The sequence below is a fragment of the Diabrotica virgifera genome, chromosome 9, assembly GCF_917563875.1.
Source record: "Diabrotica virgifera virgifera chromosome 9, PGI_DIABVI_V3a".
Lineage (NCBI taxonomy): Eukaryota > Metazoa > Arthropoda > Insecta > Coleoptera > Chrysomelidae > Diabrotica > Diabrotica virgifera.
The window spans coordinates 218,462,528-218,481,894 of NC_065451.1; the positions used below are offsets into that span (position 1 = coordinate 218,462,528).

A 19,367-nucleotide genomic window follows, 5' to 3' on the forward strand; every position below is an offset into this window, starting at 1 on the left:
ATAGCAGAAACTATTTTCTTTCTCATAAAAATTTTATAGGGATATTGTTCCCTTAAACCCCCCAAACTTTTGTGTACGTTCCAATTAATTCATTATTGTGGTACCATTAGTTAATCACAACGTTTTTAGAACTTTTTGCCTGTTAGTATTTTTTTGATAAGCCAGTTTTTATCGAGATGCGGCTTATTTTTTAATATATTTACATAAAAATTTTATGGGTGTTTTATTCCTTTAAACCCCCCAAAGTTTGTGTACGTTCCAATTAAACTATTATTTTGGTACCATTAGTTAAACACAGTGTTTTAAAAACTTTTTTGCCTCTTAGTCTTTTTTGATAAGTCACCTTTTATCGAGATATGGCTTCTTCTTAAAAATAGACCTAAACATGTAAATTATAAATAAATTTTCAGATTATTAACAGGTCTCTATAATCGTACTTAACCATATACAAATATGTGGTGGATTCGACAAATATTCAAAATATCTCGATAAACAGTGGCTTATCGAAAAAGTAATAGGAGGTAAAAAAGTTTTAAAAACATTGTGTTTCATTAATGGTGCCACAATAATAATTTATTTGGAACGTACACAAAAGTTTGGGGGGGGTTTAAGGGAACAAGACCACCATAAAATTTTTATGGGGTGCACAAATTTCACTATAATTTTTATTTAAGATGTTGCTGTCATAATAATGCCACATGTCCATTTTCAATAAAAAATCTCTAAGAGTTCTCGATATATAAAAAAAAATCGATTTTCATTTTGTAACTTCAAAGGACTGTAACTTTTTTGTGTGCACTACTGTATATAGGTAAGTGAGGTTCAATCGACCTATTTTTGACCCCAGAATCTGTGGTATAATTTATGACCAATCTTTTCGGGACACCCTGTATACGGAGCAGAGACTTGGACTATTCGCGCATGCGAGCGCCAAAAAATTGACGCCTTTGAGATGTGGTGCTAGAGATGAATGCTGCGCATACCTTGGACAGCTCATAGGACAAACGTTTCCATTCTAAACAAACTCTATATTAAAAAAAGAATGTGTGTGTACTTTGTACGCACGTAAGGAGTTATACTTCTATTATATGATTTCTTAAAAATAAATATACTTTAAACAGTTTGTTTTAATTTTTTTAAACACCAAACTAATTTTGTGCTTACCGCTTTCAAAAAAATAAAAAATAGTATAGGATTGCACTGGATTCGAACTCAAGACCTCTCGATCTCTGGCCGAATGCTATACCAAATACGCTACAACGACTGTGTCTGTATCGGTTCGAACGTACCTAATGACAATTCACGGCAACAAACAGACAAGGTGATGTATAATAAATATGCAATAAAATTTTTTAATAATACTCATCTTACTCCTGAGGAAGACAAATCCAAAGACACAAAAATTTTTATAAATATACTAGCTGACCCGGCAGACTTCGTACTGCCTCAATAGATAAGAACAAACTTTTGTAAACAATAAACTTAAAATAAACAAAAGGAATTCGTAATTAATAAACAAAAAATGCTCGATGTGAATGAGTTTTTATTATTATTTTTAATGAATTACACATAATGTTTGAAGTAATAAAATTTAGTTAGAAAAAGTTTGCAGTGCAATAGTTGCAATCTTAAATTTGTTTTTCTTATAAAGAATATAACAGCTTTATTTTATTTACATTCAAAACAACCCTGTATTTATAATTGGGTTCGGGGTTGTCCAACTATATAGGTGTTGAAAAATAAAATAAAATTAAAATTAAATATCATTAAATAAAATGAAACAAAATTTCATAAAATTGAATAAAAGTTAATAAAAATAAATAAAACTGAATAAACTTAAATAAAAATAATAAATAAATTTAAAAAATAATAAAATTAAAAAAAATAATAGAATCTAATAAAAATAATTAAAATTTAATAAAATGAAACAAAATTCATTAAAATTAAATAAAATTTTATAATTTGCTGCTTGTTCTTTTCGTGTGCTCAGAACTTTTCTTCTGCTTGCCGTTCGTCAGAAAAGTTCGGTAGAGATATTTTTTGAAAGTTTCGAAAAATTAAGAAATTCATATTTTGCCCAAATTAAGTCCAAAAGTTGCACTTTTCTTCGATGAAATTTGTTGCTCGTTCTTCTTCTGTCCTCAGAATATTTCTAAGGCTTAAGATATTGTGTTTTGGACACCGATTGAGCTAGAAAAAAAAATTAGTAAGGTTCTGTTCGGAATACGGTCCGGTCAAATACACGTGGAACATTTCATAAAAATCTATTCAGTCGTTCTCGAGTTATGTGTTGGTAACTGCCACGACTTTCTTTTGTTTATATAGATGTAAAATATTTAAATGGCCATTAAAAAATAACGGTTAGTGATAGAAAAGTGAAAATTTAGGGTTGTATGTATCTTTACGTTCCACATCATATGCAATTAAAAAAAAAGAGTTTGTCTGAAAAAATAGAAATAAATATAAGGGTGGCAAGCCCCCTTAAGACGCACGGGTATGAAATATAGATAACGACCCACTCCCGGTCCGGTCGAGTACACTTGCATACTTTCATAAAAATCGGTCAAGTCGTTTCGGAGGAGTATGGCAACAAACACTGTAAAAAGAGCATTTTATACATATAGCTGTAAAAATTTTGGCGGCTAATAAAATGACAATATAAAACCGTATAAACCTTCCCTGAACTTCCACAAATAATTCAACATCAAAATTAGCCAAATCGGTCCACACATTCTCGAGTTTTAGCGAGACTAACGCACAGCAATAGATTTTTATATATAAGATGCAAAATTTTAGATGGCTATTAAAAAATAACGGTCGAAGATAGAAAAGTGAAAATTTAGGGTTGTATTTACCTTTGCCTTCCACATCACATAAAATTAAGAAAAAACAGTTTGACCAAAAAAATAAAAAAATATTTTAGGGGGGCAGCCCCCGTTACGACGTACGGATATGCAAAATACATAACAACCTATTCTCGGTCCGGTCAAATATACGTGGAAAATTTCATAAAAATCTATTCAGTCGTTCTCGAGTGATGTGTTGGTAACTGTCACGACTTTCTTTTGTTTATATAGATGTAAAATATTTAAATGGCCATTAAAAAATAACGGTTAGTGCTGGAAAAGTGAAAATTTAGGGTTGTATGTATCTATACGTTCCACATCATATGAAATTAAAAAAAAAGAGTTTCTCTGAAAAAACAGAAATAAATATAAGGGTGGCAAGCCCCCTTAAGACGCACGGGTATGAAATATAGATAACAACCTACTACCGGTCCGGTCGAATACACTTGCAAACTTTCATAAAAATCGGTCAAGTCGTTTCGGAGGAGTATGGCAACAAACACTGTAAAAAGAGCATTTTATACATATAGCTGTAAAAATTTTGGCGGCTACTAAAATGACAATATAAAACCGTATAAACCTTCCCTGAACTTCCACAAATAATTCAACATCAAAATTAGCCAAATCGGTCCACACATTCTCGAATTTTTGGCGAGACTAACGCACAGCAATAGATTTTTATATATAAGATGCAAAATTTTAGATGGCTATTAAACAATAACGGTCGAAGATAGAAAAGTGAAAATTTAGGGTTGTATTTACCTTTGCCTTCCACATCACATAAAATTAAGAAAAAACAGTTTGACCAAAAAAATAAAAAAATATTTTAGGGTGCAGCCCCCGTTACGACGTACGGATATGAAAAATACATAAGAACCTATTCTCGGTCCGGTCAAATATACGTGGAAAATTTCATAAAAATCTATTCAGTCGTTCTCGAGTTATGTGTTGGTAACTGTCACGACTTTCTTTTGTTTATATAGATGTAAAATATTTAAATGGCCATTAAAAAATAACGGTTAGTGCTGGAAAAGTGAAAATTTAGGGTTGTATGTATCTTTACGTTCCACATCATATGAGATTAAAAAAAAAGAGTTTCTCTAAAAAAATAGAAATAAATATAAGGGTGGCAAGCCTCCTTAAGACGCACGGGTATGCAATATAGATAACAACCTACTACCGGTCCGGTCGAGTACACTTGAAAACTTTCATAAAAATCGGTCAAGTCGTTTCGGAGGAGTATGGCAACAAACACTGTAAAAAGAGCATTTTATTCATATAGCTGTAAAAATTTTGGTGGCTACTAAAATGACAATATAACAACCGCATAAACCTTCCCTGAACTTCCACAAATAATTCAACATCAAAATTAGCCAAATCGGTCCACACATTCTCGAGTTTTAGCGAGACTAACGCACAGCAATAGATTTTTATATATAAGATGCAAAACTTTAGATGGCTATTAAAAAATAACGGTCGAAGATAGAAAAGTGAAAATTTAGGGTTGTATTTACCTTTGCCTTCCACATCACATAAAATTAAGAAAAAACAGTTTGACCAAAAAAATAAAAAAATATTTTAGGGGGGCAGCCCCCGTTACGACGTACGGATATGAAAAATACATAACAACCTATTCTCGGTCCGGTCAAATACACGTGGAACATTTCATAAAAATCTATTCAGTCGTTCTCGAGTTATGTGTTGGTAACTGCCACGACTTTCTTTTGTTTATATAGATGTAAAATATTTAAATGGCCATTAAAAATAACGGTTAGTGCTGGAAAAGTGAAAATTTAGGGTTGTCTGTATCTTTACGTTCCACATCATATGAAATTAAAAAAAAAGAGTTTCTCTGAAAAAATAGAAATAAATATAAGGGTGGCAAGCCCCCTTAAGACGCACGGGTATGAAATATAGATAACAACCTACTACCGGTCCGGTCGAATACACTTGCAAACTTTCATAAAAATCGGTCAAGTCGTTTCGGAGGAGTATGGCAACTAACACTGTAAAAAGAGCATTTTATACATATAGCTGTAAAAATTTTGGTGGCTACTAAAATGACAATATAAAACCGTATAAACCTTCCCTGAACTTCCACAAATAATTCAACATCAAAATTAGCCAAATCGGTCCACACATTCTCGAGTTTTAGCGAGACTAACGCACAGCAATAGATTTTTATATATAAGATTTACTAAAAACACTAATATATCCTTTTCACACCTTTTCTTGCACTGATATATTTATATATAACTAGAAAGATTTAGCAACTAAACGCCATACTGTCTGTGTGCGCATGCGCGCAGTATTATGAAATTTTACTCTCAATCGCGCCTAAAGAAGTATAACTTCAAAAAGGCTGTCCACAATATGTCGGCAACGAATTCTGCAATTCTTTGGTCACGTGGTTCGCAGAGGTGACGACAGTTTGGAGAGATTAATTGTTTCTGGAAACGTTGCGGGGAGAAGGTCAAGAGGACGATCACCAACTATATGATCCGACCAAATAAAGAATTCAGCTAGAAACTCATTCTGCGAAGCTCTTAGAGCAGCTGAAGGTAGAGACCAATGGAGAAACATTGTTAGGAATATTGGAAGAAATCACGATCCTCAGTAATAGGGAAACGACACGAGAGAGAGATTGCCTCTATGGAAGAGTATCGCTTTATTTCTTGCGTGGTCGGCCGATACTTCTTCTATCACTTCGTGCTTTGTCTCTTTCTATTTTAAAGAATCTTGTGTGTGCCATTCTGCTGATGTTATTGTTCCATTATCTTTGTCTATCTAGTGTCCACTCGTTTATACCCTGTACATTACATTTTATTCTGATCTCCTTACTAATTATTCAGTCTCTCAGCGAATTTCGTGCCTATTCTCATTTCTATTGTTTCCAGAGTTCTCTGTGTTTTGGCAGTTTTAAAATTAGGACTTAATCACATTTTATGATAAATTTTGGCAGATAGAACAAAACAGCCGAAATAAAAAGAAGATTAACTCTTGCTTGGGCAGTCAACGGAGCGCTGCGCCACATATTTGGAAGCAATATACCGATTAGTTTAAAAAGACAAGTGTTTGATCAATGTGTGCTACCGGTAATGACATATGGAGCAGAGACACTGACTCTAACCAAGGCAACAGCGTCGAAAATGAGGGTTGCTCAAAGGCGTATGGAAATATCCATGCTGGGGGTAACCCTAAGGGATAAAATAAGAAGTAATCTCGGATCAGAAAAAAACCGGTATCACAGATGTCATAGAACGTGTCACCAAGCTCAAATCAAGGGCGGATCCACAGAGGGCCATGGCCCCCTCCGAGAATTAAAAAAATTATTTAAATATTTGCAATTCAAATGTTTTTAGTTTCAAACACATATACATTGTATATGTACAAAATAAAGGATAAATATGTTTTCTGGACTAGAATTGAACAAAAGCAGTAACGGAGGCTTCAAGAATGACATAGGATGTTTTGTAAATCAAAATGTTGATAATTTTACAAAGTGCCAATTGCTAGAACGACCTTGGTAGCCATCAAAATGATATCAATTTCCATATTCTGTACACACAAAAAATAAAAAGAAAAAGAATAATAAAGAAGAATGAAAAATGTTGTCACGATAAAGGGATGACTGCCCAAAGCCTTGCCACGAAACCTTAAACATCTTTCCCCAAACGCATGGGAACAGAAGGAGCCATACAAACTCATGAAAAAACATCGTAGCACAAAGAGTGCGTTCAGGTTGGGCTGGATTTTCTACAAAATTATCGCAACCCGTAAAAGTCAGTCATTAACCAGACATACTCTCAGAGGTCTAAATAGATACAAGAAAATAGAGAAATACTACGACCAATATTAGAGTCCATAGTGTTCTTAGACCGACAAAATATTCCTCTAAGGGGCCATAGTGATGATGGCCTTCTGCTTCTGGACCTATCAATCAGGGAAATTTCAGGGAATTTTTAAGGATTCAAATCGCATCAGGAGATGAGACTCTTAAACAACACCTATCCACAGCATCTTCCCGAGCAACATACAAATATTTGAAGAAATAATTGAACAAATAATGAACCAGGTTCAAAGTGCAAATTATTACACTGTCATATTTGACGAAACGACCGACGTATCCCAGGTGGAACAGCTTTCTCTAAATTTGAGATACATACACAATAACAACATTCGTGAAGATTTAATCAAGTTCATTGACGCTTATGAGAACATAAAAATACTTAGTGAAAATCAAGAAAGAGGGGAAGAACGAAGAACAACGCCTGACAGGAGAAGCCTTGAGGAAAATAGTATTAAACTTGTTGAAAGAACTGCACTTGGATCCGAAGAAATGTGTAGGAATCGGTATTGACTTTAATAGTAGGTACTTTAATAACGATTAGTTTTGAGTGTCTTTATGCCACTCAAAAGTGTATGAAAAATGCCTTAAAACTCACCACTTTAGCCATAATATTTTCCCCAGTTCCCCGTTACTCCCCCAAAAAAGCCCATGGCCACCACCGAAAATCGGCCCTGGATCCGCCGTTGGCTCAAATGGAATTGGCAGGACACGTTGGTGTCGCCAGGCTGAAGGATTCAAAATGGATACGAAAGCTAATGAAATGGAGATCAAGAGAAGACAAACACACCAGAGGAAGGTCGCCTACACAATGGACAAAAATGATATCAGGAGGATTAGTAAAAACTGGCAACAATCAGCACAAAACCGTGAAGTGTGGAAACAATTGGGAGATACCTATGTCCTTAGAGAAAGAAGGATCAGTAGGGATGTACATCAACTGAAGTTTTCGGAGCAGCCATCTCTAAAGTCCGAATAGCTATGATGATTGCCGACCTTCATCGCGGAGATGGCACTTGAACAAGAAGACTAGCTCTTGATTCCATTAGTGTATTACTAATTTTATTTGCATTCTTTTGTCTTCTCTACCTCCCCTTAGTCTGTGCTTGTTCATTCTGTGTCTAATTGATTTAAATGTTATGCATTATAACCAGTAATTTTTTTTTAGGTTACCATACAGTAACAGACGGAGAGAACTCGACTACTCATTCGAGGAAACTGCGCTCCAGGCTGTCGTCCCACAAATTAAAGAAGAGATTTTGGATGATCAGCTAGAAGACCATATTAACGTACCCCACCTTAGACAAAGATATTCGAAATTACTGGATAAGACAACTTTCGATTTAACTAATCCATATCTTTCGTGTGGCCTTGCTTCAGTACACTCTTATCTGCAACTTGAAAAATTTGGAAATGTAACACCGGGACAGTTGAAGCTTTCGTGCATTTTGGGCTGGTGCTATAGATTGGTAAAGTATTTTCTTTAAAGTTTTCATTATAAATAACTCGTTCGCCAGTTGTACATATACCTAAAATAGGCCAGGAACCAAAGCTTTTCACTTCGCAATTTTTACAGAATGGATCGATTTGCTTGAAAATTTGAGAATAAGTAGTGGATGGTCCAAGGATCAAAATCTATATGATGCTAAAAGACGCTTTTACCATGGGGGTGGTTGCCACCCCATCTCAGGGGTGGAAATTTTTTATTGTATTTTGACTACAAAAGTTGATAAAAACATTCATTTCAAGCAAAAAATGTTCTATAAATTTTTTTGATAAAATTAATAGTTTTTGATTTTTATAGAAAAAAGTGTTAGTTTTGTATAGAAAAAATCAATGTTTTTCGATATACTCATTTACGATTCACTCAATTTTTGTCGTAGAAAAATAAATTTTCAAACCAAGTTCTTGGGAATTAAATATCCTACAATTTTATATTAAACATTTTTTCGTATCTCTGGTGCTAATCTTTCTATTCTGTAGGTAGAGAATGGCATTCGTTATTCGCTTTTAACTCCAGTTTTTTAAAACTAATCATTCTAAGCCAGTCTAAACTAATCATTCTACAATCTATTAATAATTAACAAATAAATAAGAATCGATAAGTTCAATGACTAAAAACACCGCTAACTTACATTATTATACTTCCAATTGGATTTATCCTTTTTTTTTCAAAAAAATATATTGATATTTTAACCGTAACTTTTTTATTTTTTATCTTAGAAAGTTTGGTAAAAAATAATTTTGTAGTTTTTTACAAGATCTATAAGCCTATTAGTATTAAATATTCTTAAAATCCTCAGTCGAAAAAAGAGGTGACTTTGAAAGGGTAGGTAAATGTGGTTTTAGCATGTTATTAAAAATTTTAATTGTCAATAGCTCACTCAATTTCTGCCGTAGAAAAAATTTTTGCAAATCAGGTTCTTGAGAATCAAATAAGCTAAAATTTCATATTTAAACATTTTTTCGCATCTCTGATGCTAATTTTGCTATTCTGAAGAAAAGGCCATTTTTTACAAACTACAAAAATTCGTTATTCTCTTTTAACTCCCTTTTTTTAAAAACTAATCATTCTAAGCCCATCAAACTTCTAGAACCTATTAATAATACATAAATAAAAAATGAATGTGTGTGTACTTTGTACGCACCTAAGAAGTTATATTAGGCCTTGGGCCCGCATATACAATTATTATTTATGACCACACCGTTGAAACTTTTTGTACTTGTTATTTGGGTGGAGTCGGACAAATTTTGAGCTTGGCGCATTATGGTAGTGGGGCGTTTGTCTGTCAAGCGGTGACGAAGTTGTCAACTTTATGCAAGAAAAAAATTTATTGCCACATTGGTCATTCTATTTTAATCAATGGATTTTATCATATAAACAACGAAAACAATTTTGTCGGACAAAAATATTGGGGCATACGACGCGTCGGACACGCTAAATATGTCAAATTTATGAAAATAATAAATTTATTACCACATGGATAATTTTAACGGTATCTACCATAAAGCATTTTTACAATAATGTGGTAACCTTGTCGGACAATTTTCACGGGGCATATGCGCAGTCGGACGCGCCGAAGATGTCAATTTCCTGAAATTTTTTTATTTACAACCATTTTTCCGACAACATTAGTAGGTTATAAGTAATTATATTCTTAATCAAAAAATCAAAGTGTCGGACAAAAATATTGGGGCAACTCGACAGTCGGACAAAAAATTTAATTTTTATTAGTAAACTATACTTCCCAATTATGCTGGGTTCGTGCATCCCTTATTTTACAACCATTTTTCCGACAAAAGTAGTAGGTTACAAGTAATTATATTCTTAAACAAAAAATGTAATTGTCTGACAAAAATGTTGGGGCAAACGAACAGAAAACTTAATTCTTTTAGGCTATCGACGAGGAGGTATTATCAAAAAAAAAAAAATTAAAACAGAGTTTCTCGGTTACTTTTGAATCGATTTAGCTGAAAATTGGTACACACACTAAGTAAAGCATTTAAAAGGGTATGACGTAGGTCGGAACCCAAAATTTTCTTAAAAAATTTTCCGACAAGAGGGAAAATTTTAGAAAAATTGTGATCTGATAATGTGTGTATATACTCCTTGAACAACGACAAACATCGTTCTGTATTTTTTTCTCGAATTAAAAAAAAAATTTCAGCACATGTATCAGGTTATAAGTAGTTATATTCCAAATCAAAAAATCTAAGTGCCCGACATAAATAGTGGGGCACATCCAAAGTCGGACAAAAAATTTAATTTTTATTAATAAACTATACTTTTAAAATATTCTGGGTTCGTGCATCCCTTATCTTTACAACCATTTTTCCGACAAAAGTAGTAGGATACAAGTAATTATACTCTTAAACAAAAAATGTAATTGTCTGACAAAAATGTTGGGGCAAACGAACAGGAAACTTAATTCTTTTAGGCTATAAACGAGGAGGTATTATCCAAAAATATTTTAAAACAGTTTTTCTCTTTTATTTTTGAATCGATTTAGCTGAAAATTGGTACACACACCAAGTAAAACATTTAAAAAGGTATGACGTAGAGCTGTACCCAAAGTTTTCCAAAAAAAAATTTCGGACAAGAGGGAAAATTTTAGAAAAATTGTGATCTGATATTTGCGTACATACTCCTTGAACAACGACAAACATCGTTCTGTAGTTTTTTTTCTCGAAATAAAAAAAATTTCCGACACAAGTATCAGGTTATAAGTAGTTATATTCCAAATCAAAAAATCTAAGTGTCCGACAAAAATATTGGGGCAAATCCAAAGTCGGGCAAAAAATTTAATTTTTATTAATAAACTGTCTTTTAAAGAATACTGGGTTCGTGCAACCCTTACCTTTAAAACCATTTTTCCGACAACATTAGTAGGTTATAAGTAATTATATTCTTAATCAAAAAATCAAAGTGTCCGACAAAAATATTGGGGCAACTCGACAGTCGGACAAAAAATTTTATTTTTATTAGTAAACTATACTTCCAAATTATGCTGGGTTCGTGCATCCCTTATCTTTACAACCATTTTTCCGACAAAAGTTGTAGGTTACAAGTAATTATATTCTAAAACAAAAAATGTAATTGTCTGACAAAAATGTTGGGGCAAACGAACAGAAAACTTAATTCTTTTAGGCTATCGACGGGGAGGTATTATCAAAAAAAATTTTTAAAACAATGTTTCACGGTTACTTTTGAATCGATTTAGCTGAAAATTGGTACACACTAATTAAAGCATTTAAAAAGGTATGACGTAGGTCGGAACCCAAAATTTTCTTAAAAAATTTTCCGACAAGAGGGAAAATTTTAGAAAAATTGTGATCTGATAATTTGTGTACATACTCCTTGAACAACGACAAACATCGTTCTGTATTTTTTTTCTGGAATTAAAAAAAAATTTCAGCACATGTATCAGGTTTTACGTAGTTATATTAAAAAATCAAAAAATCTAAGTGCCCGACATAAATAGTGGGGCACATCCAAAATCGGACAAAAAATTTAATTTTTATTAATAAACTATACTTTTAAACTATTCTGGGTCCGTGCATCCCTTATCTTTACAACCATTTTTCCGACAAAAGTAGTAGGATACAAGTAATTATACTCTTAAACAAAAAATGTAATTGTCTGACAAAAATGTTGGGGCAAACGAACAGGAAACTTAACTCTTTTAGGCTATGGACGAGGAGGTATTATCCAAAAATATTTTAAAACAGTTTTTCTCGGTTATTTTTGAATCGATTTAGCTGAAAATTGGTACACACACTAAGTAAAATATTTAAAAGGGTATGACGTAGAGCTGTACCCAAAATTTTCCCAAAAAAATTTCGGACAAGTGGGAAAATTTTAGAAAAATTGTGATCTGATATTTGCGTACATACTCCTTGAACAACGACAAACATCGTTCTGTAGTTTTTTTTCTCGAAATAAAAAAAAAATTTCCGACACAAGTATCAGGTTATAAGTAGTTATATTCCAAATCAAAAAATTTAAGTGTCCGACAAAAATATTGGGGCAAATCCAAAGTCGGGCAAAAAATTTAATTTTTATTGATAAACTATACTTTTAAATTATGCTGGGTTCGTGTACCCCTTATCTTTACAACCATTTTTCCGACAAAGGTAGTAAGTTACAAGTAATTATATTCTTAAACAAAAAATGTAATTGTTTGACAAAAATCTTGGGGCAAACGAACAGAAAACTTAATTCTTTTAGGCTATCGACGAGAAAGTAATATCAAAAAATTTTAAAAGAGCTTTCCCGGTCATTTTTGAATCGATTTAGCTCAAAATTGGTACACACACTAAGTAAAACATTTAAAAGGGTATGACGTAGAGATGTACCCAAAATTTTCTTAAAAAACTTTCCGACAAGAGGGAAAATTTTAGAGAAATTGTGATCTGATATTTGCTTACATACTCCTTGAACAACGACAAACATCGTTCTGTATTTTTTTTTCCAATTAAAAAAATTTCCGACACAAGTATAAGGTTATAAGTAGTTATATTGTAAATAAAAAAATCTAAGTGTCCGACAAAAATATTGGGTCAAATCCAAAGTCGGACAAAAAATTTAATTTTTATTAATAAACTGTCTTTTAAAAAATACTGGGTTCGTGCAACCCTTACCTTTAAAACCATTTTTCCGACAACATTAGTAGGTTATAAGTAATTATATTCTTAATCAAAAAATCAAAGTGTCGGACAAAAATATTGGGGCAACTCGACAGTCGGACAAAAAATTTAATTTTTATTAGTAAACTATACTTTCAAATTATGCTGGGTTCGTGCATCCCTTATCTTTACAACCATTTTTCCGACAAAAGTAGTAGGTTACAAGTAATTATATTAAACAAAAAATGTAATTGTCTGACCAAAATGTTGGGGCAAACGAACAGGAAACTTAATTCTTTTAGGCTATGGACGAGGAGGTATTATCCAAAAATATTTTAAAACAGTTTTTCTCGGTTCTTTTTGAATCGACTTAGTTGAAAATTGGTACACACACTAAGTAAAACATTTAAAAGGGTATGGCGTAGAGTTGTACCCAAAATTTTCCCAAAAAAATTTCGGACAAGAGTTAAAATTTTAGAAAAATTGTGATCTGATATTTGCGTACATACTCCTTGAACAACGACAAACATCGTTCTGTAGTTTTTTTTCTCGAAATAAAAAAAAATTTCCGATATAAGTATCAGGTTATAAGTAGTTATATTCCAAATCAAACAATCTAAGTGTCGGACAAAAATATTGGGGCAAATCCAAAGTCGGACAAAAAATTTAATTTTTATTGATAAACTATACTTTTAAATTATGCTGGGTTCGTGTATCCCTTATCTTTACAACCATTTTTCCGACAAAGGTAGTAAGTTACAAATAATTATATTCTTAAACAAAAAATGTAATTGTCTGACAAAAATGTTGGGGCAAACGAACAGAAAACTTAATTCTTTTAGGCTATCGACGAGGAGGTATTATCAAAAAAAAATTTGAAAACAGTGTTTTTCGGTTACTTTTGAATCGATTTAGCTGAAAATTGGTACACACTAAGTAAACCATTTAAAAGGGTATGACGTAGAGCTGTACCCAAAATTTTCCCAAAACAATTTCCGACAAGAGGGAAAATTTTAGAAAAATTGTGATCTGATAATTTGTGTACATACTCCTTGAACAACGACAAACATCGTTCTCTATTTTTTTCTGGAATTAAAAAAAAATTTCAGCACATGTATCAGGTTTTAAGTAGTTATATTAAAAAATCAAAAAAATCTAAGTGTCCGACATAAATAGTGGGGCAAATCCAAAATCGGACAAAAAATTTAATTTTTATTAATAAACTATACTTTTAAACTATTCTGGCTTCGTGCATCCCTTATCTTTACAACCATTTTTCCGACAAAAGTAGTAAGTTACAAGTAATTATACTCTTGAACAAAAAATGTAATTGTCTGACAAAAGTGTTGGGGCAAACGAACAGGAAACTTAATTCTTTTAGGCTATGGACGAGGAGGTATTATCCAAAAATATTTTAAAACAGTTTTCTCGGTAATTTTTGAATCGATTTAGCTGAAAATTGGTACAAACACTAAGTAAAACATTTAAAAGGGTATGACGTAGAGCTGTACCCAAAATTTTCCCAAAAAAATTTCCGACAAGAGGGAAAATTTTAGAAAAATTGTGATATGATATTTGCGTACATACTCTTTGAACAACGACAATCATGGTTCTGTAGTTTTTTTTCTCGAAATAAAAAAAATTTCCGACACAAGTATCAGGTTATAAGTAGTTATATTACAAATAAAAAAATCTAAGTGTCCGACAAAAATATTGGGGCAAATCCAAATTCGTACAAAAAATTTAATTTTTATTGATAAACTATACTTTTAAACTATGCTGGGTTCGTGTATCCCTTATCTTTACCACCATTTTTCCGACAAAAGTAGTAAGTTACAAGTAATTATACTCTTAAACAAAAAATGTAATTGTCTGACAAAAATCATGGGGCAAACGAACAGAAAACTTAATTCTTTTAGGCTATCGACGAGAAGGTATTATCAAAAAAATTTTTAAAACAGTTTTCTTGGTTATTTTTGAATCGATTTAGTTCAAAATTGGTACACACACTAAGTAAAACATTTAAAATGGTAGACGCAGAGCTGTACTCAAAATTTTTCCAAAAAAATTTCCGACAAGAGGGAAACTTTTAGAAAAATTTTGATCTGATATTTGCGTACATACTCCTTGAACAACGACAAACATAGTTCTGTAGTTTTTTTTCTCGAAATAAAAAAAATTTCCGACACAAATCGGGTTATAAGTAGTTATATTCCAAATCAAAAAATCTAAGTGTCGGACAAAAATATTGGAGCAAATCCAAAGTCGGACAAAAAATTTAATGTTTATTAATAAACTATACTTTTAAATTATGCTGGGTTCGTGCATCCCTTATATTTACAACCATTTTTCCGACAAAGTAGTAAGTTACAACTAATTATATTCTTAACCAAAACATGTAACTGTCTGACAAAAATGTTGGGGCAAACGAACAGAAAACTTCATTATTTTAGGCTATCGACGAGGAGGTATTATCAAAAAAAATTTTAAAACAGTTTTTCTCGGTTATTTTTAGATCGATTTAGCTGAAAATTGTTACACACATTAAGTAAAAAATTTAAAAGGGTATGACTTGGAGAATGGAGAAGAAGACACAATGATGAACTCCAGACAATATACGGAGATGAAAACATAGTACGCTACATTAAATCAAACAGAATACGATGGGCGGGTCACGTACTAAGATCAAGTGACGAAAGACTTCTAAACGCCACATTCTGGGAAAGGCCCGATGGAAAAAGGTCAGTTGGTCGCCCAAGAAAGAGATGGAAGGACGCAGTAGCCAGTGATCTACGCAAAATGGGAGTACAGCAATAGGAAATAGCTGCTCAGGACCGACAACAATGGAGGAAAATAGTAAACGCGGCCAAGACTCACATAGAGTTGTAGAGCCAAATGATGATGATGATGATGATGACTTAGAGTTGTACCCAAAATTAATTTTGGGTATTAACTACAGTTACATTATTAACTACATTTTTTAACTACAGTTAAGAATTTAATATTCACCATTGTCGCGCATACGGGTAATATGAGCCGAGAAATACGTAATTTAATATGAAGTCAAAAATGTATAAAAATTAATTTTTTTTTTAAATTGTACCAAAACGCCCCATTATTTTTGTCCGACAAGTGATCCAATATGCATTACACATGGTAAAAAAACAGTACAAAATAAAAATAACATCTGTGGTAATAAATAAAAAATTTTCAGGAAATTGACATTTTCAGCGCGTCCGACTGCGCATATGCCCCGTGAAAATTGTCCGACAAGGTTACCACATTATTGTAAAAAGGTTTTATGGTAGATTTCGTTAAAATTAGCTATGTGGTAATAAATTTATTATTTTCATAAATTTTAAGTTATTTTTCGGGTGTAACTACAATGATATTATGCTAAAAATGATGGTGTATCGCATATTTAAAATGCGTTTATCTCGAAAACGGTTGAGTTTAGGAAGATGAAAGAAGTATACCTTTTTTAAGTAAAACTAATAGGAAAATAAAAATTTTAATGTCAAAATTATACAGAGTGAGGGATAAAAAAATTGAACGTCATAAATGAGTGCTGAAAGGCATATGTGGCGCCCTCTGGGCAATGCATAATTTTTGGTAAGGAATATAGATTTCTCGACCCAAGAAACCCCCAGATATAAAATTTCATGTTGTTATCTCATACCTATCAGGAAATATTCAATAATAAATAAAAAAAAAGTTTAACTTTGACACCCTGTATCTCGGCTATTATAAACTTTGTACTAAGGTAAGTTAGCTTAAATCGGCCTATTTTAACCTCAGGGACCTAAAGTTAAGCTATGGCCCATTCTTTACCAAACACCCTGTATGCATAAAAATTACTTTTTATTTTAATTGTACCAAAACGCCCCATTATTTTTGTCCGACAAGTGATCCAATATGCATTACACATGTAAAAGAACAGTACAAAATAAAAACGACATCTGTGGTAATAAATAAAAAATTTTCAGGAAATTGACATCTTCGGCGCGTCCGACTGCGCATATGCCCCGTGAAAATTGTCCGACAAGGTTACCACATTATTGTAAAAAGGTTTTATGATAGATACCGTTAAAATTATCGATGTGGTAATAAATTTATTATTTTCATAAATTTTACATATTTAGCGTGGCCGACGCGTCATATGCCCCAATATTTTTGTCCGACAAAATTGTTTTCGTTGTTTATATGACAAAATCCATTGATTAAAATAGAATGACCAATGTGGTAATAAATTTTTTTCTTGCATAAAATTGACAACTTCGTCACCGCTTGACAGATAAACGCCCCACTACCATAATGCGCCAAGCTCAAAATTTGTCCGACTCCACCCAAATAACAAGTACAAAAAGTTTCAACGGTGTGGTCATAAATAATAATTGTATATGCGGGCCCAAGGCCTATATGATTATATGATCTATTATATGATTTCAGCGAAATAAAATACTTTTAAGTTTATTTTTATTTTATTAAATAATAAACTGATTTTAATAGTTACTTACCACTTTCCAAATATCCAAAAATTAAAAAAAAAGACAGCAATTGTCCGCATTTGAACCCGGGACCTTTCGATCCGTAGTCGAATGCTGTACCAATGAGGCTACGAAGGCATTGTTTTGACGGTTTGTCGGACATTATGACAAACCACGGCAACAGATAAACGAAGTGAAGAAGGTATTAAATAAAAATGTTTTAATAATACGTATTACGTTACTCCTGAGGAAGACAAATCCAAATACACAAAAATTATAATAAATATATTTACTAAAAACACTAATATATTTTTTCCACGCCTTTTTTGGACTGATACATAAACTTAATAGCTATTTGTATAACAAGAGAGGAAAGTGCTACTTTTCCCCCCGAGAATGAAGTTTACTGCCCGACGCGTAGCGAAGGGCAGTAATCATTCAAGGGAGGAAAAGGCACTTTACTCCCATGTTATACATATGGTTTTTCCACCTTCCTCAAATAAGTCATTTTTACTTAATTTATTTATGTAACTAACCAACACAATTTATTAGAACTAAAACTAACAAATAGGTACAATATAACTGTCAACTGTCAAATATAAGTCAAATTATTAATGTAAACATTGTTAAATCAGAATAACAATTTACTGTTTTTTACCATTCTGCAAAATACAGGGTGTTTTATAAATAAACGTTAAAATGTATAGATACTTACGTAATAGAAAATAGATATTGTACAGGGTGTCAATAAGTTATATTTCATGAATGAAATACCATGACGTCACTTTTACTTTTCCTCCCTAGGGAGGAAAAGTACAACTTTGCTCCCTACAATCAGGTCCGGAAAAGTATACTTTCGGTAGAGGTAGGTGGAAAAATATTTATCAACGAACAACATACTGTCTCTGTGCACATGCGCGCAGAATAATAAAAATTTACTCCCTATCGCGTCTAAAGAAGTGTAACTTCAAAAAGACCAAATAAGGTCAATGACTAATTTTAATTAGAGTGGTGATTAGGGGACTTTTCATTGTAAGTCAGTTAATTTTTGAGCTAGAGACTTTTTTCAATTCTGAAGATAGATATTTTTAATTACCTACTTTAAATTAGTTTAAACAAGTTGTCCTCGAAAAATGCATAGTTTTCCCGTATTTTGACTTTGAAACTACAATATTTAGCATTTGACGAAGAAGAGCCAACATATAATAAAGTATAGCTTGATTACTATTGGTCTTAAAGAAAACTAAAAAAAAAAAACGGTTTTGTTTATTTTTTCACAAGGTACTTTTTTGTTAAGTAAAGTTGTTTTGATAAAACGAAAACTTTTGGAGTTATTAGCAGAAAATAGACATTGATTTTTTCGGTATAAAATCCTTGACTTTCGATAGCGAATAAATCGAAAACTATTAATTTTATCAAAAGAATGTATAGAACGTTTTTTGCTTAGAATGAAAGTTTTTACCAACTTTTTCAATCAGAATATAATAAAAAATTTCCACCCCCGAGATGGGGTGGTAACCACCCCCATGGTAAGATCGCCTTTCGGCATGATATAGATTTTGATCCTTGGACTATCCACAACTTATTCTCAAATTTTCAAGCAAATCGATCCATTCTTCATCTATATTTATTAAGCGCAACAGGCCTTGTAGGCCTAGGGCTAAAATGTTTACATTTCTGATTACATAAATAATATAGTAAATAACTTAATATAACTTACATAACTTGTAAATTTTATTTAAATACACTTCAGTCTTTTTATACACTCCTTCACAACCTCTCTCCATCTCCTTCATCAGAGCCTACGAAATCGAACCAAAGGAGCCTACGAATTTCCTTCATCAGGGAAAACTACCAACTCCTGAAATCATTTTAGATCCATTATTTCTTTCGCCTCTTAAAATTTCTAGCCAGCTAACAAGAACTCAGGTAAAGATCCTGATTTTTGTACTGCTTCAACTCCTGATTCCGATCAATACAAAACACTTTGTTATAAAATCATCCATCAATGGTTTTTAGGAAATATTCAAAAACAATAAAGACATGTGCTGTCCCTACAGT

The 19,367-nt window shown here is 32.3% G+C and overlaps 2 protein-coding genes across 2 annotated transcripts in view; both read left to right on the forward strand.

Annotated features, from left to right (window-relative positions):
- Nucleotides 1-19,367, forward strand: part of LOC126892035 (uncharacterized) — a 573,784-nt gene that overhangs the window by 240,775 nt on the left and 313,642 nt on the right. The gene's annotated exons all lie outside the window — the stretch shown is intronic.
- The window catches only part of LOC126892028 (farnesyl pyrophosphate synthase-like), a 42,234-nt gene that overhangs the window by 800 nt on the left and 22,067 nt on the right, over nucleotides 1-19,367 (forward strand). Inside the window, exon 2 of the mRNA XM_050661442.1 lies at nucleotides 7,862-8,162. Coding sequence (XP_050517399.1) covers nucleotides 7,862-8,162 — 301 coding nt within the window. The remainder of the gene's footprint in view (nucleotides 1-7,861; nucleotides 8,163-19,367) is intronic.